We start from the raw sequence: 24226 nt of genomic DNA, 5'->3' as shown, positions 1-24226 counted from the left end.
GGGCAATTATAGTTTTTCTATAAGAAAAATAACTGTAAAAATGAAAGTGTTAGTCACGTCGTTGTATTTGACTCTTTGTGACCTTGTGGACTATAGCTTGCCAGGCTCCTCTGTCTATGGAATTCTCCAGGCAAGAATATTGGAGTGGGTAGCCATTTCCTTCTCCAGGGATCTTTCTGATCCAGGGATCAAACTCGGGTCTCTTGCATTGCAGGCAGATTCTTTGCCATCTGAGCCACCAGGGTCTAGGAGAATTGTACTCTGGTTTATATATCAGTCCCCTTTCTAATGGTTAGTGACCCCCAACGTCAAGGGAAGAACTCGGTTTGCTAAGATTACGTCTTGAGCCTATACAGCTGAGGCTTAGATGTGGGACTGGGGTTAATTCACAAAATGAAAACTGCCTTGTGAGATGTTCACCTTCTTTCAAGAGGACTTTCCCCTCCTCTCTCCTCTGGAGCTACCTTAGAGTCATATGTAAGGTGATAGAATTTGACACTGTTAGCCAATGGTAACTTAGAGGGCACTCATTCCAATAAATTCCATTCCAAATAGGAGACCAGCCTTAAAGAATGAATAGAAATGAGAGATGTTGTTTGCTTCCTTCTTTTCATTATCATAAAATGTTATATATTGAACCCTTTTCCAAAGTTGTAGATGACATAGAGACATCACTTCCAAAATTATAGGAACTCTAACACCTTATAGTTCTTATATAAATATAGTTCTTATCCGGTTTGGGGACCAAGTAAAACAGAGAGGACTGGTAGGGTTTTTAAAACTGCAAATATTTAATTGCTGTTAAATACTTGCTAAGTAACTATTAGCTGTTCTGGTGAGAATTTATACTCAGCTAACTTTATGGAATTCAATTAAGGATTTGGGACAGAAGGAAGATAAGAGTAACAATGAAAACTGTGACTAGTAGACTCTTATTACCTCACTTGATCCTTATGGTTTCCCTGTGAATCAGTTGTTTCCATCTCCACTTTCCAGAAGGAGTGGGAAAGTTGTCCAACCTGGGCAGGAGAGCAGTAGAGATACACTCAGCTCTACTAACTCCTGTGCTATCTCCATACCCCACATACATGTGCCCAACCTGACCCACTGTAGGAGCCAGAATTCTGGATCAATTGCAAAGGGCCAGAAGATGGGTTTTCCTCCAATATCAAGATCAAATTTATTTAGTAGAGAATGTTAAATGTATTTTAATACTTAGACTGCCCTCAGACATCATTATGTTAATTTTATCTCAAGTCTTCAATGTCTGACTAGTCATTTTTAACCAAGGTATCAACGCAATTCATAATTTCAATTTTTCCTCTCATAGTAATTATTTAAAAATACATGAAATTGTAGAAAGTCCACATTGGGGAATAGCTGCTGATTCACCCTTACTGGTATAACCAAAGCTTTGGAAGTGAAACAGAAGAAATAAAAGCTGGCTTCTAGAAGGAGCATGTAAATGGTTTAATGGGTTAGAATGTCATGGACAACCAAGTGGTTTATCTTCCACTTCAGAAAAATTCAGAATGCTTATATTTCTTCTCATGCAGGTATAAAAGGAAGACTAAGTGGTAAGAGTGAAGGGTGGGGAATCACTTGAGCTTCAGCTTTTCTTGCCACCTTGCAGTACATCTAACCTCTCTCTTATAGGCAACTGGCACCTTCTGTGATGACTCTTTCTATGAAAAAGTGAATATTTCATGACATAAAGAGATTTTATCTACCAAAGGGCTGCTTCTAAAATGCTATAAGCTATAAAAATTATTTATATATATAATTAAACTATATTCTGTTTTAAACAGTTGAAGTGTTAAGTTTAATGCTGTCAATAGAAAGATACAATATTAATTGAAATTCAAACTTGTAGGCTTTCCAAGAAAGAAATGTTAAACAAATATAAAAATTGAGTTGTTTTAATTTTTATTTTCTTAAAAAAATCTAAATGTTAAAAACAGTTTAAAATGATTAAAACTTAGGATAGTACAAAAAATAATTAACTCAGATGTCAAGTGCTCCTACTGACAGGCCATTTAAACCACAGAAAATGTAAACTTCCAATAGGCAGCTTCCAAGATTTTTCATTTGAAAATAAAGATCAAAATTGCAGGCATATTGGAGAGTGAAGCAAAGCTGGAAATTATAAAATGCTATTAAATAATTTATGTCAAGGCCATTTAAACACTAATCAATGGATTTACAATGTTTTAAAACCATTGGAAGGAGAAGGCAATGAGGATACATGGAAGAACTATACAAAGATCTTCATGACCCAGATAACCATGATGGTGTGATCACTCATCTAGAGCCAGACATCCTGGAATGTGAATTCAAGTGGGCCTTAGGAAGCATCACTACAAACAAAGCTAATGGAGGTGATGGAATTCAAACTGAGCTATTTCAAATCCTAAAAGATGATGCTGTGAAAGTGCTGCACTCAATTTGCCAGCAAATTTGGAAAACTCAGCAGTGACCACAAGACCAGAAAAGGTCAGTTTTCATTCCATTCTTTGGCAATGCCAAAGAATGTTCAAACTACTGCACAATTGCACTCATCACACACGCTAGCAAAGTAATGCTCAAAATTCTCCAAGCCACACTTCAATAGTATGTGAATCCTGAACTTCCAGAGATTCAAGCTGGATTTAGAAAAGGCAGAGGAAACACAGATCAAATTGCCAACATCCACTGGATCATTGAAAAAGGAAGAGAGTTCCATAAAAACATGTATTTCTGCCTTAGTAACCATGCCAAAGCCTTTGACTGTGTGGATCACAACATAATGTGGAAAATTCTTAAAGAGGTGGGAATTTCAGGCCACCTTATCTGCCTCCTGAGAAATCTGTATGCAGGTCAGGAAGCAACAGTTAGAACTGGACATGGAACAATGGACTGGTCCCAAATTGGGAAAGCAGTACATCACGGCTGTATATTGTCACCCTGCTTATTTAATTTATATGCAGAGTACATCATGCAAAATGCCAGGCTGGATGAAGCACAAGCTGGAATCAAGATTGCTGGGAGAAATATCAATAACCTCAAATATGTAGATGATACCACCCTTATGGCAGAAAGAGAAGAACTAAAGAGAATCTTGAAGAAAGTGAAAGAGGAGAGTGAAAAAGTTGGCTTAAAACTCTACATTCAATAAACGAACATCATGGCATCTATCACTTGAAATCCTGTCACTTCAAGGCAAACAGATGAGGAAACAATGGAAATAGTGAGAGACTTTATTTTCCTGGGCTCCAAAATCACTGCAGATGGTGATTGCAGCCATGAAATTAAAAGACACTTGCTCCTTGGAAGAAAAGCTATGACCAACCTAGACAGCATATTAAAAAGCAGAGACATTACTTTGCCAAAAAAGGTCTGTCTAGTCAAAGCTATGGTTTTTCCAGTAGTCATGTATGGATGTGAGAGTTGGACTATAAAGAAAGCTGAGCACTGAAGAATTGATGCTTTTGAACTGTGGGGTTGGAAAAGGCTCTTGAGAGTCCCTTAGACTGCAAGGAGATCAATCCAGTCCACCCTAATGGAAATCAGTCTTGAATATTCATTGGAAGGACTGATGTTGAAGCTGAAACTCCAACACTTTGGCCACCTGATATGAAGAACTGACTCACTGGAACAGACCCTGATGCTGGGAAAGATTGAAGGCAGGAGGAGAAGGCAATGACAGAGGATGAGATGGTTGGATGGCATCACCGACTCGATGGACATGAGTTTGAGCAAGCTCCAGGAGTTGGTGATGGACAGGGAAGCCTGGCATGCTACAGTCCATGGGGTCGCAAAGGGTCAGACATGACTGAGTGACTGAAAAGAAATGAATGAAACCATTGGAATCCAAATTTTTTAAAAATCACCTTTTGGTGCCCTTGTTATGACCTGGCAGAATTCACACTCCAGGCAAAGCTTTGGCCAGATGAAATGTTAATCAATATTTTATGCACCTCGTCACTGTTGTCCACCAGGGCCTAGGAAATCCTGCTGATGTGGGTGTAGATTAGTTGCATTAAACCAGATTCAATAGCCTTCTTAACCATCATCTTTTCCTTTCTTGTTGTGCTTCCTGTCATACAGCTTTTAGGCTACTCTTCCTGTAAGCTCCATGCCCTTCACACATGTCATAGCTACTCTTCAAAACAAGATCTCAACCCATTGTTTTAGATGTTTTGTAGTGCATGCCTACCTGAATATTTATGGATAACATATGCTTACTGCCAGAATATTTCTAACCTTGTCTATATGTAAGATTAACAAACAAAATTTTAAACTGTTAGGCTCTATTTAAAAGGTACCAGTCAAATTTAGTTCAATAATTCTAAATGCAAGAAGATTAATAAGGATGACTCTGATCAGAGGTAAAAAAAAACACAATATGCCACAGCAGAATAAAGTCTTTCCACCCACATATTATAGCTTTCCTGGTAAAGAATAAAGAATCTGCCTGCAATGCTGGAGACCTGGGTTTGATCCCTGGGTTGGAAAGATGCCATGGAGAAGGAAATGGCAACCTACTCCAGTATTCTTGTCTGGGAAATCCCATGGGCAGAGGAGCCTGTTGGGCTACAATCCATGGGGTCGCAAGAGTCAGACACAACTTAGTGACTAAGCCACCGCCGCCACCCATGTATTCATCAGCTTTTCTGCCTGAATCTGCAGCAGGAGGCCCATCTTCAGAGGTAAGAGACTAATTCAGTCTTCCACCCTAATTTTTTTTTTTTAATCTCAGACCCGTTTACTGTTAACTATAGTGATTAATTCCAACTGCTATGGCTGGGGGTAGATGGGAGGTTGAGTGATGAGAAATGGACCAAAACAAGGGTAGTTTCCTCCCATAACGGCTGCCTCCTATCAGCAGAGCGAATCCTGGACAAAGAAATGAATGGCACATTGAAAAAATGAAATCAGGTACAAAATTTTCCCTTCCATGGCAGTTTTCATTAGTGTTATTATTAAATCATTTCTCAATTCAACCATAAACATTATTAAACTTCCTAATCTATAGCTTAATTTCATATTGGGCTTTCTTTGGGATGCCCTATATATGGGCTTTTTTGGGGGGTTAATCCTACAAAGAAATTGATTCTGGGTGACTTGAGAAATGATATCTTAATTAGGAAATGGCCAAACACATTACTTAATTTTTAGAAATTTCATTTACTAATGTGAACAAGTGTGATAATAACGACTGACTTAGTCTATGCCAATTCTTTTGAGGAATAATTTACTTGATGCCTCCTACTCTGCAGAATTTGTATTGGGTGAGACTATTCACTAGCATTGGTTGGAAATCTCATTATGTAAATAACTGAATGAACTAGAGAAAGAAAAACTATTTTCAGTAAAAGTCAAAGACCTCCCAGTGATCTACAAGACACCACCTCTTCTTTTTGTCTTCTTCTGACCTCAGTTTTTACCATTCTTCATCTTGCTTGACTTCCCTGGTGGCTCAGACAGTAAAGTGTCTGCCTACAATGAAGCAGACCTGGTTCAATCCCTGCATTGGGAATATCTCCTGGAGAAGGAAATGGCAACCCACTCCAGTATTCTTGCCTAGAAAATCCCAGGGACCGAGGATCCTGGCAGGCTATAGTCCATGGGGTCCCAAAGAGTGAGACACGACTTCACTTTCACTTTCACTTTCACCTTGCTTACTCTGCTTTAGTCACACAGTCCCCTTTACTGTTCATGAACAAACCAGGTGAGTTCCCACTGGATTTCTCCTCTTTTTCTTTGGAAATGCTATCTTCCCATATATATGAATGGCTACCTCCTTTCTTTATGTCTTTGCCCCAAATTTCACTTGCTCACTAATGCCAGTCCTAACCTGCCATCTAAAATCGTCTTTGTGCCCTCGCCAGGAATCCTGCTGTTTCTTCATACCACAGCTTTTAACACCAGCTAACATACACTGTGACATTGTACAGGAGACAGGGATCAAGACCATCCCCACGGAAAAGAAATGCAAAAAAGAAAAATGGCTGTCTGGGGAGGCCTTACAAATAGCTGTGAAAAGAAGAGAAGCGAAAAGCAAAGGAGAAAAGGAAAGATATAAGCATCTGAATGTGGAGTTCCAAAGAATAGCAAGGAGAGATAAGAAAGCCTTCCTCGGCAATCAATGCAAAGAAATAGAGGAAAACAACAGAATGAGAAAGACTAGAGATTTCTTCAAGAAAATTACAGATACCAAGGGAACATTTCATGCAAAGATGGGCTCGATAAAGGACAGAAATGGTATGGACCTAACAGAAGCAGAAGATATTAAGAAGAGGTGGCAAGAATACACAGAAGAACTGTACAAAAAGATCTTCATGACCCAGATAATCATGATGGTGTGATCAGTCACCTAGACCAGACATCCTGGAATGTGAAGTCAAGTGGGCCTTAGAAAGCATCACTACTGGAGAAGGAAATGGCAACCCACTCCAGTATTCTTGCTTGGAGAATCCGAGGGACGGGGGAGCCTGGTGGGCTGCTGTCTATGGGGTCGCACAGAGTCGAACACGACTGCAGTGACTTAGTAGCAGCAGAAGCAGCAGTGTGACCCTCTTGTTATGAAAAATTTTTGGATGCATTTCATATTCAACTGTGATTTGAGGGTTATTTAAATAATGCTACTTGTAAGCTCAGAGAGCTTCTAAAAAAGAATTTATTATCATATAAATGAATACCATAGGGATATTCCTGGTTAGTCTATATAAAATTAAAAAATAATAATTAAAAAAAAAAAAAAGAAAGCATCACTACGAACAAAGTTAGTGGAGGTGATGGAATTCCAGTTGAGCTATTTCAAATCTTGAAAGATGATGCTGTGAAAGGGCAGCACACAATATACCAGCAAATTTGGAAAACTCAGCAGTGGCCACAGGACTGGAAAAGGTCAGTTTTCATTCCAATCCCAAAGAAAGGCAATGCCAAAGAATGCTCAAACTACCACACAATTCCATGCATCTCACATGCTAGTAAAGTAATGCTCAAAATTCTCCAAGCCAGGCTTCAACAATACATGAACCATGAACTTCCAGATGTACAAGCTGGTTTTAGAAAAGGCAGAGGAACCAGAGACCAAATTGCCAACATCCGCTGGATCATGGAAAAAACAAGAGAGTTCCAGAAAAACATCTATTTCTGCTTTATTGACTATGCCAAAGCCTTTGACTGTGTGGATCACAATAAACTGTGGAGAGTTCTGAAAGACATAGGAATACCAGACCATCTGACCTGCCTCTTGAGAAATTTGTATGCAGGTCAGGAAGCAACAGTTAGAATTGGACATGGAACAACAGACTGGTTCCAAATAGGAAAAGGAGTACGTCAAGGCTGTATATTGTCACCCTGTTTATTTAACTTATATGCATAGTACATCATGAGAAATGCTGGGCTGGAAGAAGCACAAGCTGGAATCAAGATTGCCAGGAGAAATATCAAAAACCTCGGATATGCAGATGGCACCACCCTTATGGCAGAAAGTGAAGAGGAACTCAAAAGCCTCTTGATGAAGGTGAAAGAGGAGAGTGAAAAAGTTGGTTTAAGACTGAACATTCAGAAAATGAAGATCGTGACATCTGGTCCCATCACTTCATGGGGAATAGATGGGGAAACAGTGGAAACAGTGGCTGACTTTATTTTTGGGCTCCAAAATCACTGCAGATAGTGACTGCAGCCATGAAATTAAAAGACGCTTACTCCTTGGAAGGAAAGTTATGACCAACCTAGATAGCATATTCAAAAGCAGAGACATTACTTTGCCAACAAAGGTCCGTCTAGTCAAGGCTATGGTTTTTCCTGTGGTCATGTATGGATGTGAGAGTTGGACTGTGAAGAAAGCTCAGTGCTGAAGAATTGATGCCTTTGAACTGTGGTGTTGGAGAAGACTCTTGAGAGTCCCTTGGACTGCAAGGAGATCCAACCAGTCCATTCTGAAGGAGATCAGCCCTGGGATTTCTTTGGAAGGAATGATCCTAAAGCTGAAACTCCAGTACTTTGGCCACCTCATGTGAAGAGTTGACTCATTGGAAAAGACTCTGATGCTAGGAGAGATTGGGGGTGGGAGGAGAAGGGGACGACAGAGGATGAGATGGCTGGATGTCATCACTGACTCAGTGGACGTGAGTCTGAGTGAACTCCGGGAGTTGGTGATGGACAGGAAGGCCTGGCGTGCTGCGATTCATGGGGTCGCAAAGAGTCGGACACGACTGAGCGACTGAAATAACTGAACTGAACATACACTACGTTTTAGCTATTTATTATGTTCACTGATATTGTCTTTTTACCCCTGCTGGAATGCAAGCCTCTCAAGGACAAGCATCTTTGTCTTTTTGTTCACTAACATATCCCAATAGAAATGTACCTGGCACATAATGTTCAATAGAATTTTTGTTGAAGGAGCAAATAAAACATTTAAAGAACAAGCAACCATGTAGATCAGTGGAATACTCCAGATGGCAGGACTAGAATTTACGGACATACATAAATGAGGCAGATCTGGGTTTAACACAGGAATTACTTTCCAAATGAAAGAGTTTTCCAACTTTGTCATGTAATCAAATCACCTACAGAGCATTAAAAATGATAGTTCCTGCATCCCAGATTACTGAAGCAGAAACTTCTGCAATCATGAGAGAGTGCTTGTTTCATACCCAAGTTCAAGAACCACTGTCCTAGACTCTCAATCACTGAGAGATTCAAGTAGAGACTGAAAGATCATCAGTTAAGGAAAAAATGTTTATATGTTCACTGCTGATAAAAGCTGGACTTAAAAATTCTATGATTTTATCAAATTCATTTCAAGATTGATTAATATATTTTGTGCTGTATTATTTAGCACAAATATATTAATTATTATTATTTAGAAAATTTTACCTTTCTTTCTATCAGGCTCTGCTCTGGAGTTAGGATGTATAGCTCTCATGAGGAAACACAGCTCTATGGAGTATCTCATATTATTTAACATTTAACTCTTCTGTGGAATTCTCATTACACCTAAGAATAGGTGGAAATTTCTAGTTATTTTGGAAGATGCTATTATTTCATTTAATGAAGGTAACTGCAATTTACCCCTAATAATGTTTAGAATCATAAGAGGCCTTCTGAATAAGCAGCCCATGAGATAACCGTAATTCAAAAGAAGATGCAACTGGGGTTAATAATATGTAACTGAGAAGAATCCTAACATGACATTCAATATTAAGTTGAATATTCTCTTTTTATAGAGAATATAATGTGTAACAAATGTGTAATAATGTGTAACAAATATTTTCACTATGAAGTAAATAAAACAATTTCAGAAAAATTCAAGTTGCCTTTTAAACAGTGGTTGTTTTGGGTATGAATAAAGTGAAATTGAATCCAGAATAACAAAGCAAAAACAAAGAACAACTGGAGAAATCAAACAGCACACATCAGACTTGTTGAAAGCAAACTCCTCCTCCCCCAAGCCCTGGAGTCCACGTGATCTGCCCTCTGGCTGGTTCAAAGATTCAGAAGGTTTATATTTCAACTCTCTAGTTAGATATAATCACCTAGATTGGATTTCTTTACATTCACAACTATCTGCAAATGGGTTTTTTTCTTTAGGGTAGAAAGATCATTGGAATTAACTATTTATGTTTCCCATTATGGCATAAATTTGAGTAGGGAAATAACTGAAAAATAATTTAGCATTATGAGGAAAAACAGTCACCATTCACAGAAGCCTGTTCTGAGTAGTATAATCTTGCCAAATTCTTTGAAGATCAGATATTACTGCATTATTTAAACGTAATACTGACTGTATCAAAATGAAGTAATAATAAGAAAAATCGCACTTCCTTAAAATTACACCCTGATTCTGAGTCAGATACTGTTTTAAAGGCTTTATATGAAGTGGCTCATTCAGTCCTCAGAACACCCTACTGAGGTAGGTACCAAACTCATCCCTAATTTGCAGGTTGGGAACCGGAGGCCACGAGAGCCAGCTTCCCAAGGACACACAGTGGCAGTCACTGAACCACAGCACATTTCACCTCTCATTGTATTTCCAGGAAAGTCATTAAGGAAATGTAGTTGTTCAGGATTCATAAACATTTAAATAAATGTGGATTTTTTGAGATTTTAAAGTTCAAGAGTCCTGAATGATTTCAGTGTTTTTATTAGTTTTTGCTGTTTTGAAAGGGGTGTGAATATATTACTGTATTTGAGTATATATTTTTAATAACATATGCTGAATGAAAATTGTAATACCAAGAATTGGCTGGACTCAGAAATTCATAGTTTTAATGCTTTGATAGTTTTAAGCATTTTGCCCAAACTGGGACACTTGACACTCACCTGCCTCACAATTTTCAGGCACGATCCCTTTATATAGATGCTGGCTGAAGGAGATCCTTACATCTTCTCCTTCCATGTGAATGACCAGGAGACCAGTGGTTGTCCTAGCTGGGACCCCTTGATCCACAGCTTTTAACTGCAGCCAAATAGGAAAATATTCTGAAGACGGAATTTGCTGAAGTTGAATTGCTCCTGTGTATTCATTAATAGAAAGCACTGACTGCGGCTCTGCGAAGCTGAACGTGACGGTGCCATTGGGTCCCGAGTCTGGGTCACTGGCTCTGAGGATGGCAGCTGTTTGGTTTGTAGGTGACTGAGAGGAAAGAAAAATATCAAGGGGGTTCTGTTCCAAAACTGGACTGTTGTCATTAACATCAGTGACATGTACTTTTATAACCACCGTGGTGCTTCGTGAGCCTTGGACACCACAGTCTCTGGCCACAGCCTTCAATACGTGCTCAGACCTGGCTTCCCGGTCAAGGGCGCGGCTGGTTCTTAGTATGCCTGCCACAGGGTCGATGGTGAACGCCCCGGAAGACTCATGCACCAGAGAATACACGGTTTGCCCGTTCAGGCCCTCATCCTCGTCCGCGGAGGAGAGCACGAGAACCGTGGTTCCCACCTGCGCGTCCTCTCTCACAGAAGCCTGGTACTGCAGCCTGGGGAAGGACGGGCTGTGGTCGTTGTCGTCCAGAACTCTGACCTGCAGCTGCGCCGTGGAGCTTTGCGGCGGGCTCCCCAGATCCGAGCACAGGATGACGAGGGTGAAGTTGCTGACTTCCTCCCGGTCCAAAGCGCGAGTGGTTGAGAGTTCTCCCGACATTTCATTAATAGCAAAGTACTCATCAGTATTTCCATCTATTAAAGAAAGCAAGTTCAGAATATATTTGAATTGAAAAAGTAGCAGCTCTTTACTATGAATATATATATATATATTCATCCAACAAACATTTATTTCCTGATTATTATAGTACACTATCACTTTTGTAAGTACATGATCCAGTCCCTACCCTCACAAAGCTTCCTGATAATAATACTCAGGGGATAAGTAAAAAATAAAATTCAACATCTATCTTAATTCAATCAGTAATTCAAACACTTGCTTTGACTGATTTGCAGCAGTATGATTTTTTTTCAACTTTAACTTTTTATAGTAATATGCTTTTCCTTTTTGAAGGATTAAAATGCATATTTTACTTGAAATAAAACAATAGTAGGCAGAGATAAGCAACAGTATTCGATGTTCATTTGTAGATAGCAATCAAAAATTAACAGATTGATTTATAACAACGTATTTTTAATTTTCCCCTTACTCACTATACATTGAATGTTGGTTATATTACTGGAATAAGGGCCTCTTCTACATGGCCCTTTGTGCATGAGCCATAACACTTCTTTCAGAGACAGTAGAACACTTGTCTATCTCTTACATAACATAAGCAAGGATTATGTTTTATTCTTTAAAATATGTTCCTTTTGCTATTGTATATGGTACCAAGTAGAATAAAATTTAGAAGTAAAAGTGAAAGTCACCCAGTCGTGTCCGACTCTTTGTGAACACATGGACTATAGAGTCCATAGAATTCTCCAGGCCAGAATGCTGGAGTGGGTAGCCGTTCCCTTCTCCAGGGGATTTTCCCAAACCAGAGATCAAACCCAGGTCTCCTGCACTGCAGGTGGATTCTTTACCAGCTGAGCCACAAGGGAAGCCCTTTATGCAAGACAGCAAAAGAGACACAGAGATAAAGAACAGACTTTTGGACTCTGTGGGAGAAGGCGAGGGTGGGATGGTTTGAGAGAATAGCATTGAGACATGTATATTACCATATATGAAACAGATCGGCCGTCCAGGTTCGATGCATTAGACAGGGTGCTCAGGGCTGGTGCACTGGGACAACCCTGAGGGATGGGATGGGGAGGGAGGTAGGAGAGGGGTTCAGGATAGGGGACACATGAACACTCATGGCTGATTCATGTCAATGTTTGGCAAAACCACTACAGTATTGTAAAGTAATTAGCCTCCAATTAAAATAATTAATTAAAAGAAAACTAAACTCAAGGATAAAAAGCTTCCAAAGGCATTTTAAAGTCAACCTGAAGATTAGTTGGGAAAATGAAGTTCAGTGACCTACCAGCCACATTCTTGGACTAGTGGGGACCGTTCCCAACAGCATGAGAACTTCCTGAACCCTGCAGAGGCACACGGAGGAAGTGGAGCAGTGCAGAAAAAACAGCAGCCTCAGGCAGTACGGGGGCTGAGGAGCAGGGACGGCATTTGAAGGCCTTCATGAGACATGTTAATTTGTACCAAACACAGGTGGTGAGACAAATTACATTTCTGTGGCATTTGTGATTGATAAAGCCATTCATTCCCTCATTAGACATTTTAACAACACCTGTCACGTACCAAATATGTGTTGGGACACTGGGAATATGAGGAGAGGAAGATGTGATCTGACTTCTAAGAGTTTACGGTCCAGGACGACAGGCACATCCGTACCTGGACATTAAAGTACAGTGTGAAACTCACATGTGCAGGACACTGGGAGGACAGAAGATGAGCACGGGGTCCCGCATTAGGGTGCAAGAAAATGCTTATTATAAACAGTGACACCAAACTAACTCCTAAAGGGGAGGAAGCCAGGCTATTAGTCTTAGGGGAGGGAGAGGGAAGAGGGTCAAACCTGGATGAAGTCCCAGGATTATGAAAAAGCAAAGGTTGCAAACATTTTAGTATGACTAGAATTTAGGGTCCCCTGGGTATTTGAGGGTAGAATGTAGGCAGAAAGAGGATTGACAGTGGCAAGAATATAAATCTGGAAGATAAACAGATATCCAGTCATGAACTGCCCTGTATACACTGCCAAGATGCTGGGCTTTATTTTAAAATCTACCTGCAAGATTTTAGACAGGAAGACACTGTGAATCACATTTCTGTTTTAGGAAGAATCCTGGGCAGCAGTGTCAGAGCTTTTAGACTAGTGAAAGATAGGAGACTATCACAGTGTCTGTGTAATGAGGGGGTTCTGGAAAGATATGCACCTAGAGGAAGTGGATGCATTCCAAAGAATCAGAGGAGGAAAAGTAAGCAGTAAGGAAGGTAAGACTCATGATCTGGCTTAGGAGAAAGACTGAAAGGTGTGTAGACCAGTTTTGTTTAAAATGAGGTTTGAGGACCCTTCAGTTCAGTCGCTCAGTAGTGTCCGATGCTGTGACCCCATGAACCGCAGCACGCCAGGCCTCCCTGTCAATCACCAACTCCCAGAGTCCACCCAAACCCATGTCCATTGAGTCAGTGATGCTATCCAGCCATCTCATCCTCTGTCTACCCCTTCTCCTCCTGCCTTCAATCTTTCCTAGCATCAGGGTCTTTTCAATGAGTCAGCTCTTCGCATCAGGTGGCCAAAGTATTGGAGTTTCAGCTTCAACATCAGTCCTTCCAATGAATATTCAGGACTGATTTCCTTTAGGATGGACTGGTTGGATCTCCTTGCAGTCCAAGGGACTCTCAAGAGTCTTCTCTAACACCACAGTTCAAAAGCATCAATTCTTCAGCACTCAGCTTTCTTTATAGTCCAACTCTCACATCTATACATGACCACTGGAAAAACCATAGTCTTGACTAGACGGACCTTTGTTGGCAAAGTAATGTGTCTGCTTTTTAATATGCTGTCTAGGTTGGTCATAACTTTCCTTCCAAGGAGTAAGCATCTTTTAATTTCATGGCTGCAATCACCATCTGCAGTGATTTTGGAGCCCCCCAAAATAAAGTCAGCCACTGTTTCCACTGTTTCCCCATCTGTTTGCCATGAAATGATGGGACCAGATGCCATGATCTTAGTTTTCTGAATGTTAAGCTTTAAGCCAACTTTTTCACTCTCCTCTTTCACTTTCATCAAGAGGCTCTTTAGTTCTTCACTTTCTGCCATAAGGGTGGTGTCATCTGCATATCTGAGGTTATTGATATTTCTCCCTGAGGATGCTGGGGTTATATAAAACTATCTAAAGAGTATCTGGAAACAGGTAAGTTTTAGGGCAATAACCAGAAGTTTATTTACATATCCTTATTTCGAAAATGGTTCTGCCTGAGAAAACCCATAGGATCACATGGGTTTGTCTTTCCCCAAATCACTTTATAACTACCCTTCTTACAAATTATAAAAGAAAGGTTCACTTCTCACCCCTCCTAACCTGACCAAGGTGTACCAGATCAGGGTGTGAAAGTTTCTAGGCTGCCAGGTAAGGGGGCATTCCCAATGCTGGCGTTTCACGTTGAAACAAGAACTGACTTGAATGCCTGGGGGGATACATCATTTTTTTTGGAGAGGACCTTTGCTATGAACTAAACTTTAGGGCCTATTCTCAGTTGGTAAAGAATCTGCCCACAATGCAGGAGACCCTGGTTCAATTCCTGGGTTGGGAAGATCCACTGGGGAAGGGATAGGCTACCCACTCCAGTATTCTTTGGGCTTCTCTGGTGGGTCAGACAGTAAAGAATCTGCCTGCAATGCAGGAGACCTGGGTTTGAGCGCTGGGCTGGGAAGATCCCCTGGGGAAGGGAACAGCTGCCCATTCCAGTACTCTGACCTCTCCAGAACAGAGGAGCCTGGCAGGCTACAGTCCATGGGGTCACAAAGAGTCAGACACGACTGAGCAACTTTCAGTTTCAAGTTCCTAAGTAGTAAATAAATAGATAATAAAAGCCATTATTGGATTTGGGGACACATATCAGAAGGAGTTTAAGAAATGTTACTACTATAACAACAATCTGTCTACAATGTAAAAAGCGTGAACAAGGATTTTCAGTGCTTACATCTGTAACGAGATTTTTTAAGGACACATTGAGCAAAAAAGGCTGAGCACTTGAAGAAATTCTAGAAGCAGCCAGATCATGATGAGGTGAATGAAAAGGGAGTGATGTTCAGTTTTAGACACACTGATAATGAGATGCTATTGGACATGAAGACTGGGTCCTTGAGGCTATCAGGAAAAAATGCTGAAACAATTTGAAATGGAAGGAAATAATAAGTGGATGTTCTATGGTAAAAATAAAGATCAGTGTGTGACTAGTCTGGTTTTGACATCAGAATTGTCTTCCAGGTATTTTATCTTCATTGTCTTTCAGGCATTTTATTTCTGTAAATTGCTGAAAACTAAATACATAATGAAAACAGTTCATGTTCACAGAAATCCAAATTAATTGTGTCTGGTGGAATGGCAATGATTACTGTCCTGTGGCTAGAACTCTTCTGCATTTCAGAATCTCTTATTTTCTCTCTCTGTGTGCATGTGTGTGTTTCTTAGATTTCTCCTTGAACCAATTTTAACATCTTTTTGCCTTGTTTATTAACTAATGACTTGAATAAAAACCTTTGGAAGTTGTCAGTTTTATATTTGTATGAAATCCATTATTTTCCTTTGAAAATCCTTTGACAGGGAGCCCTAGAGTCAGGATGATACAGAGCAAAGCCCACAGTTCACCACAGGACATGAAGTGTGGACAAAAATGCTATTTATTTTTAGTCAAAGGCACTGATCCTAATTCTACTTTCTCATTGTAAAAAGAAAGAAAGTAGAAAATAAAAAATAATTAGAAGGTGGGATCAAGATGGTGGAGTGGGAAGACCCTGAGCTTACCTCCTCTTAGAAAGACAAAATTGCATTGATATAAAAAGAAATTCTCTCTTAAATTGACCTGAAGTCTAGCAGACTTGATCTTCTAAAACCAAGATTATAAAGGAAGAACCACAAGGAGTCTAGTATTAGGGAAGAAGAAGAAGTCTTGTCAGGACCCACACACTTAGTGGGTAACACAGAATAAGATTTCACAGGCTCAGGGATCTTCCCTTCGTTGTTAGGGATTTGAGCCCCATATCGGGCATGCCAGCCTGAAGATAAGTACTGGGAATATGAGCCCTTTTAGGCAGTCTGAAAACCAGTGGGGCTTAATGGAGGCCTGTAGGCAATGGAGACTCTGCTTTTGGAGAGCATGGACACAGTTGTTTGCTCCCAGTCCTGGCACGGTGGCAACCTGCCTGGTGCTCCGACCAGCCCACCATGACCACCCCAGTACACCTCACCCCGTCTGAGACAGGCTCTGACCTCAGCCCCTCCTGCTCCAGCCCTAGGCTGTGACAAGGCAGAATCACCAGTGCACCTTGGGAAAGGCCAGGGCTGGCTCAAGGCTCCTCTTCCAGCCTCTTGGGTCCCATCGCTACCCCTGGCCAAGACAGAAACTCTATAGCACCAAGGATATGATAACCTCACTCAGGATTGTGGCTTCAGCCTCTCCAAACCTGGCCCCGCCCCTCAACATGGCAGTGACTGCTAGCACACCCCAAGAAAAGGCATGGCCCATGGTCACTTTAGATCCAGCTCTCCCGCCTAATCCACCGGGCACAGGGACACTGCATAGGGATGATCCAATACAATGACATGGCTTCAAGACCAAGATGTGCATGTTTTCCTTAATTTCATCAAACAAAATGAAAAGACAGTAGAATATGTTACAAAACAAAGAGCAATATAAAACCCTGGGTGAAGGGAAGCCTAATGAGATAGTAATTCATCTGATAAATGGTTCAAAGCAAAAGTCATAAAAAAAGTTAATCAAACTTGTGAACATCCTTTTCATAAGGAAAAGGATACAAAAATACAGTGGGAACTTCAAAAGGAACTAGAAAATATAATAAAGAACCAATTAGAGCTGAAGAATACAATAAGTGAAAGGAGAAATACACTAGAAGGAATTAACCACAGATTAGGTGATACAGAGAAACACATGAATGACCTGGAAGACAGAATAGTGGAAATCACCTTATCAGAACAGCAAAAAGAAAAAGTTCATAAGGATTATTTAAGGGACTTCTGGGCTTCCCTTGTGGCTCAGATAGTAAAGAATCCGCCCTGCAGTGTGGTAGACCTGGCTTTGATACCTGAGTTGGGAAGATCCACTGGAGAAGGAAATAGCAACCCACTCCAGTATTCTCTCCTGGAGAATTCAACAAGGGACTTCTAGGAAAATATCAAGCATACTAACATTAGCATTATAGGAGTCACAGAGGAAGAGAGACAGAAAGGGGCATAACCTTATTTGATGAAATTGTAGCTGAAAATATCACTAACCTGAAAAGGAAACAGATATTCAGGTCCAAGAAGCACAGAGAGGCCTAAACAAGATGAACTCAAAGAGGTTCACACTAAGTCATATCATAATAAAAATGAAAAAATTTTAAAGAGTGAATGGGAGAATTTTAAAGGCAGGAAGAGAGTCACTTAAAAGGAAACCACTAAAAATATTAGCTGATATCTTATCACAAATCTTGCAAGCCAGAGGGAGTAGCATGACATATTTAAAGTGCTGAAAGAACCTGCAACCAAGGACACTCTATCCAGCAAGGTTACCATTCAGACTTGAGGAGAGAGAGAGAGTTTTCCAAACAAGCAAAAACTAAAAGAGGTTGTTACCATTAAACTGGCCTTACAAGAAATATTAAAGTGTTTTCTTTAAGTGAAAAAGAAAACCTTATAACAAGAAATTTTAAAAAATGATATGAAGAAAAAAATCACTGATAATTATAAGTATATAGTAAAAACAGTGAATCAACCACTTATATGAGGGCATAAATGTTAAAGATAAAAATTATAAAATCAAATATAACTATGATAAATACTGAAAGGGTACAGATATAAATGTACAATATAAAACCAAACCATAAAGTGTGTTGGGAATAAAATGAAAAAGGTAGATATGTTTCAAGATATGTTTGAATTTAAACAACTATGAATTTAAAACAACTATATATAATTGATATATATATATATATATATAAACCTCATGGTAACTACAAATCAAAAATCTCCAGTGTCCACACAAAGTGTGTGTCCACACAAAGAAACAGAGAAAATAACCCAAACATAAGACTAAGGAAAATCATTAAACTGCAAGGGAAGAGACTAGAGGAACAAGAAAAGAACATAGAAAAACTGCAAAATATAATACTAGAAAACAGTAACAAAATGTCAGTGAGTACATGTCTATCAATGATTACTTTATGTAAATAGATTAAATGCTCCAATCAGGACATGGATGGCTGAATGGATTAGAAAACATACCATCTATATCCTGCCTACAAGGGACTCACTTCAGATCTAAAGACACACACACTTGAAAGTAAAATGATGGAAAAAGATACTCCACACAAATGGAAATAAAAAGAAAACAGAGATAACAATATTCATATCACGCAAAATAGACTTTGAAACAAAGTTTATAACAAAGACAAAGAAGGGCATCAATCATATAATGATAAACAAGTCAAATCAAGAAGAAGATATAACATTCATAAACATAAATGCCCCAGTACAATAGCACCTAAATATATAAAGTAAATACTAACACATATAAAGGGAGAAACTGACAGAAATACAATAAGTATAGAGAACTTTCATAACCCACTTACATAAATGAACAGGCAGAAAATCAATAAGGGATACATTAGATGACACATTCAACCAGAAGGACTTAACAGGTATTAATATTTACAAATTGTTGCATTAAAAACAGAAGAAAACACATTCTTTTTCAAGTGCACATGGACACTAGATCTCCAGGACAGGTCTCATGCTAAGCCACGAAAAATCTTCAATTCATTTAAGAAGATTGAAATCATATCAACCTTGAATCTTTTCTGACCACATTGCTATGAAACTAGAAATCAATTACAGGAAGGAAACTGGAAAATAAACAAACGTGGAAACTAAATAATATATTACTAGAAAACCAATGGATCAACAAAGAGGAAATAAAATCATAGCTTGAGGTGAATAAAAAAAAAACAAACACAACTTTCAAAATCTATGAGACACAGCAAAAGGAGTTCTTAGAGGGAAATTTATAGTAATTCAGGTCTAACTCAAAACACAAGAAATACCTTAACTAACTTAACTTTCTATCTAAAGGAACTAGTAAAAGAAGTACAAACAAAGCCCAAAGTCAACAAAAGGAAGAGAATAATAAAAATCAGAGAAGTAAATAAAATAGAGACCAAATTTTAAAAAATAGAAAAAGCCTGGTGAAATTAAGCACTGTTGTTTAAGATAAACAAAGTTGATTAAGATGAGTCAGAAACTCATCAAGAAAATAAGAGAAAATCTAAATAAAATTAGAAACAGAAAAGGAGAAATTACAACCAATATCACAGAGATACAATCATAAAAGAATACTATTGACAACTATACACCAGAAAATTGGACAGCCTAGAAGAAATGGAAGAATGTCTAGAAATATATACTTTTCCAAGACTGAATCAGGAAGAAAGTGATTACTGAACAGTGATTACTATTAATGAAATTGAATCAATAATCAAAAACCTCCAACAAACCAAAGACCAGGACCACACCAGAATTGGAGAGTTTCTACCAAACATTTAAAGATGAGTTGAAGTCTATCTTTCCTAAACTATACCAAAAATTGAAGAAGAGGGACTTCCAAACTCATTCTATGAAGCCCTATCTAAACCAGACAAAGACACTATAAAAAAATTACACACCAATATTCCTGAAAAAATGCTCAATAAAAATTAGCAAACCAAATTCAACAAATACAGAAAAGAGATTTTTATTCATGATCAAATAAAATTTATTCCAGGGATGCAAGGATGGTTCAACATCTACAAATCAATCAAGGTGTTATACCACATTAACAAAAGGGAGAATAAAAACCATATGATCATCTCAATAGACACCGAAAAAAACATTTGACAGAATTCAACATTCATTTATGATAAAATCACTTATCATAGTTGGTAAAGAGGAAACATACTTCAACATAATAAAGGCCATATATGGCAAACCCACAGCTATCATACCAAAAATGAAAAGCTGAAAACTTTTCCTCTAAGATCAGGAATAAGATAAGTATTCCCACTCTCATCATTTCTACTTAACATAGTATTGGGAGTCATGGAGGCGGGGCAAAGTACATGAAGGGGAATCAGGAGTACAAACTATTAGGTATAAAAGAAAGAAGTTACAAGGATGTAATGTACAGCACTGGCAATACAGTCAACATTTTAATAATAACTTTATATGGAGTATACTCTATAAAAACATTGAATTATGTTGCACATCTGAAACTAACAGAAGTATATACTTCAATTTTTAAAATACCCTTTAATGGGACTTAGATCTAGGATGTAGTCAAGATAGGGGGATATTAAAGTTCAGTGGTAACTAGAAACAGGGACTGGATGAAGCGACCAGTAAGAGTGTGTCTAGGAGAAAAGAAAGAGATATACCAAAAAGATCCAGGAAACTCTAACAAGTCAGAGAATAAAAAGGACATTGGGAAGGCTTGTCTGGAAAGACAGATGAAGAATCAGGAGAAAGTAGTGGCTTTTGAAGTAAAAGTGAGGCCAAGCATCCAGGGCATGGCGCACAAAGACACAAAGCAGCGCAACTAAGAACTGAAAAAAGATCCAACGCATTTAGCAACAACAAGGTCTTTTGTGCTTTCAACAAGGGTAGTTTCAGCGGAGTGACTTCAGTGGACTGTATATTGCAGCAAGCTAAGAAATTAAAGTGAAATAAAGACATAGAAACTAGCATGTAGACAATGATTTTTAAGAAATTTGATTGTGAAGGAAAAGAGACAGAGGATGAAGTGAGACATCTATGCTTTTCAGGATAGGAGAGACTAAAAAAACTGATTGGAAAAGCCAGTAGCGAGGGAAATGTTGACCATATGGGAAAGGAAGGTGAGTGGTCAAAAAGAATGTTCTTGATGCAATGAAAGGCGACTGGTGCAGTCTGGGGATTGTTTATACCCAGTCCTCAACAAAATAAATACAATAAATTGAGAGTAAACATTTAGAGAAATTTATAGCAATATGACATAATAATCTTATATCTCTGTAATATAGTAATATCTTTTTTTAAATTGGGGCTTGCATGTTGTATGCCTTTTTTCTCCCAATAATTTATATTTATTGTATTTTACAAAAGCATCAATCACAACAGATTGCAAACTTTAAAAAACACCAGCCCTGGTTCTTAACCACAATTGATTTGGGAAGTTTCAGAAAACAGGTAGAGTTTACAGAGAAGGAAAAGTATCTATTCCACTGCTACAGCAAAGAAAGATATAATAATTGGGCTTATTCTTAAAAATTGGGCTTCTCAAAGTTAGTTTGAGGGATTATCATCCTTTTGGATGATAGTATGACAATATATGGAGAAGGCAATGGCACCCCACTCCAGTACTTTTGCTTGGAAAATCCCATGGATGGAGGAGCCTGGTAGGCTGCAGTCCATGGGATCGCTAAGAGTCGGATACGACTGAGCGACTTCACTTTCATGCATTGGAGAAGGAAATGGCAACCCACTCCAGTGTTCTTGCCTGGAGAATCCCAGGGACGGGGGAGCCTGGTGGGCTGCCGTCTATGAGGTTGCACAGAGTCGGACACGACTGAAGCGACTTAGTTGTAGTAGTATGACAATATATGTGATCATTTAAGATAGATATGTCCTTGGACAAATAATCTAGATATATTATCATAAGGAAATAATTGAGTGTGTTCACTACAGCATTTTTATTATAGAGTGTTCAATATCTAAATAAGCACAAAAGGAGATGAGGAAGATAAATCATGTTATAATATGCATATTAGAAATGCTAATATATGTATATTCAACAACATGAAACATTTATACAGTGTATTACTTTTAAAAGGAGATAACAAAACAGTGTATATAAATTATTCAGTAGTGTAAGATTGGTGTCTGCATTCACTGAGATTCATTGAAAAGTGATTTTCAAAAATATCAAATTACTTATCTCTGCAAGATATAAGATTTTTGTTTATTACTGTTGGTTTTCATAAATTGTATATAAATTCTGAAATTATATATCATTTTCTAATTAGGGGAAATGACAATAAAAACCACTCTCATTTTGGAGTAAACTGGGTGGTACACAGAAAACATGGCTTGGTTATGAGAATTTTAGTAAATAGACAGTGATAGCTTCCAGAGTGAGCCTCACAGCTGTTTCTACACCATAAAACAGCTTCTCTTTGTGCGTTATTCTAGCTCCATCTCAGTATCATTCTATGTGTGCTCTGACATGTGCTAAAAAAATGAATTCTCCACTCTTTTTCAGGTAAATAAGATGTGGCCTTCACAAAACTTGCCATGCTAACCCTTCCATGATTCTGCCAGAATCTTATATCTCTGATCCAAAGGGGAAAATATTACAAAATTATCTTCTAGTGCAGAAGTTCCGAAAGACCTTGATTATTTATCTCTGGAGTATTGTGATAGATATGAAGTGTTTCATTGGTCTGCAGATCTCAGAAAACTGTTTTTCTGCTTATGTCCTCTAGGCCTGATTGCTCAAAATAATAAAAGTAAGGGATCATATGAAAAAAGTGAAAATAGAAAAAAAGCTATCTGCTGCATCTGTATGCAAACGTTTAATGTAAACGGATTACTAACAACAAGAGTTGTTGAGGGCGGATGTTTGAGGAGTTTGGACGGCAGTAGATCAGTCAGGGTAGCTGTCGGAAGGAGGAGGAGAGGAGACCCGGGGCGGCAATTAGTTCTTAGCAGGTGTGTGTTCTGTAGACATTGAACTATGTACTGAATGAAGAATACTCACCATGACACATGTGTCAACCACGCTGGTACCCCAGGGGGAATTAAAGTAAAGATGATTCTTACCGATTATATGATACGTGATAGCTCCATTGCTGCCAGCATCCATATCAGAAGCCAAGAAGGTGTAGACAAGGCCTGGCACTTGGTTTTCCAGAACCTCAATGTCATCCCTGGGGACAACAATCTGTGGTGCGTGGTCATTTTCATCTCTCACCGTGCAGAGAATCACTGTGGTCCCGGACAGAGCAGGGGCTCCCCCGTCATGTACGAGTACTGACATGGAATAAAAGATGGCACAGATGGTGGCCATTAATTCACACCTAAAATATGCTGCCCCAACCAGACAGCCTCAGACCAAATTAACTGGGTAGCACTGGGTCAATAACGTTTTATTTAAAGACGCCCTACTGAAATGTAAAATTTCACCTCTCAACTGCCTGCAGCCTACTATTGTTTAGCACAGACAAGAGATCACTTACCTCGAAGGGTGAGGACTTCCTGAACTTCTCTGTCAAGTGTGGCGGCCGTCACTACCTCCCCAGTGTCCGAATTTATCTGGAACAACATGAATGAAGCACCTGGCATAATTTCAAACTGAAGCTTGGAATTAATTCCTAAAGGAAAACACAGAGAAAAACTTAACCATTATCCCTTGGAATGCATTCATCTGTTTCATTTTTTCCTATGAATATGTTAAACCATAAATGAAAAAGGCAAGACATTGAACCTTCAAATTAAGGTAAAAAACAAAAGCCAACTCTTTTGGCTGTTAAAAAAAAAAAAAAGCCTCCTGGGCTGAAATGCTTGATTTTCAAGTCTTATGAGACTTCACCACAGTAAATGCTTCAGAATTTCTCCCTTCCATAAAAATTTTCTTACGAGTGTGCAACCCTCCAACATATTCCTAATTCCTTCTGCTAATACTAATTGTGATTTAATGACATCACTGGAAGCTTGCAGGGCAAGTGACGATTTCTGTAGATGGATGCTCTGTTAGAGGCTGTGTCCAGTTCCAATACTCTGCTCATCTTCCAGCTGGGAGCTGAGCACATGGAGTTACGGACGGACAGAGTTTCCCGCCATCTTGTTTCCTACTTAGTATTCAGTCTCCTATCTCCGTGAGAAATGTGGTACCATATTACTGTGCAATCTGAAAATAATTCTTCCCATATTCCTGTGGTTTCATTTCTCCCCTGGGAAAAGTGTCAGGTCATTCCCATCTTTGGTATAAAGCTTTCTCATGCCAGTAACT

At 38.9% G+C, this 24226-nt stretch overlaps 1 protein-coding gene across 1 annotated transcript in view; it reads right to left on the bottom strand.

Annotated features, from left to right (window-relative positions):
- Window positions 1-24226, bottom strand: part of LOC133229263 (protocadherin-23-like) — a 127531-nt gene that overhangs the window by 66643 nt on the left and 36662 nt on the right. Inside the window, exons 10-12 of the mRNA XM_061385768.1 lie at window positions 23454-23588; window positions 23038-23247; window positions 10318-11175 (exon numbers count right to left, since the gene is read on the bottom strand). Of these exons, the coding sequence (XP_061241752.1) occupies window positions 10318-11175; window positions 23038-23247; window positions 23454-23588 (1203 nt within the window). The remainder of the gene's footprint in view (window positions 1-10317; window positions 11176-23037; window positions 23248-23453; window positions 23589-24226) is intronic.

Source organism: Bos javanicus, chromosome 17 (genome assembly GCF_032452875.1).
Source record: "Bos javanicus breed banteng chromosome 17, ARS-OSU_banteng_1.0, whole genome shotgun sequence".
In the NCBI taxonomy this organism is placed as follows: Eukaryota; Metazoa; Chordata; class Mammalia; order Artiodactyla; family Bovidae; genus Bos; species Bos javanicus.
Note: the sequence above shows the minus strand (reverse complement) of the source record. Positions and strands in the feature narration are given on the sequence as shown.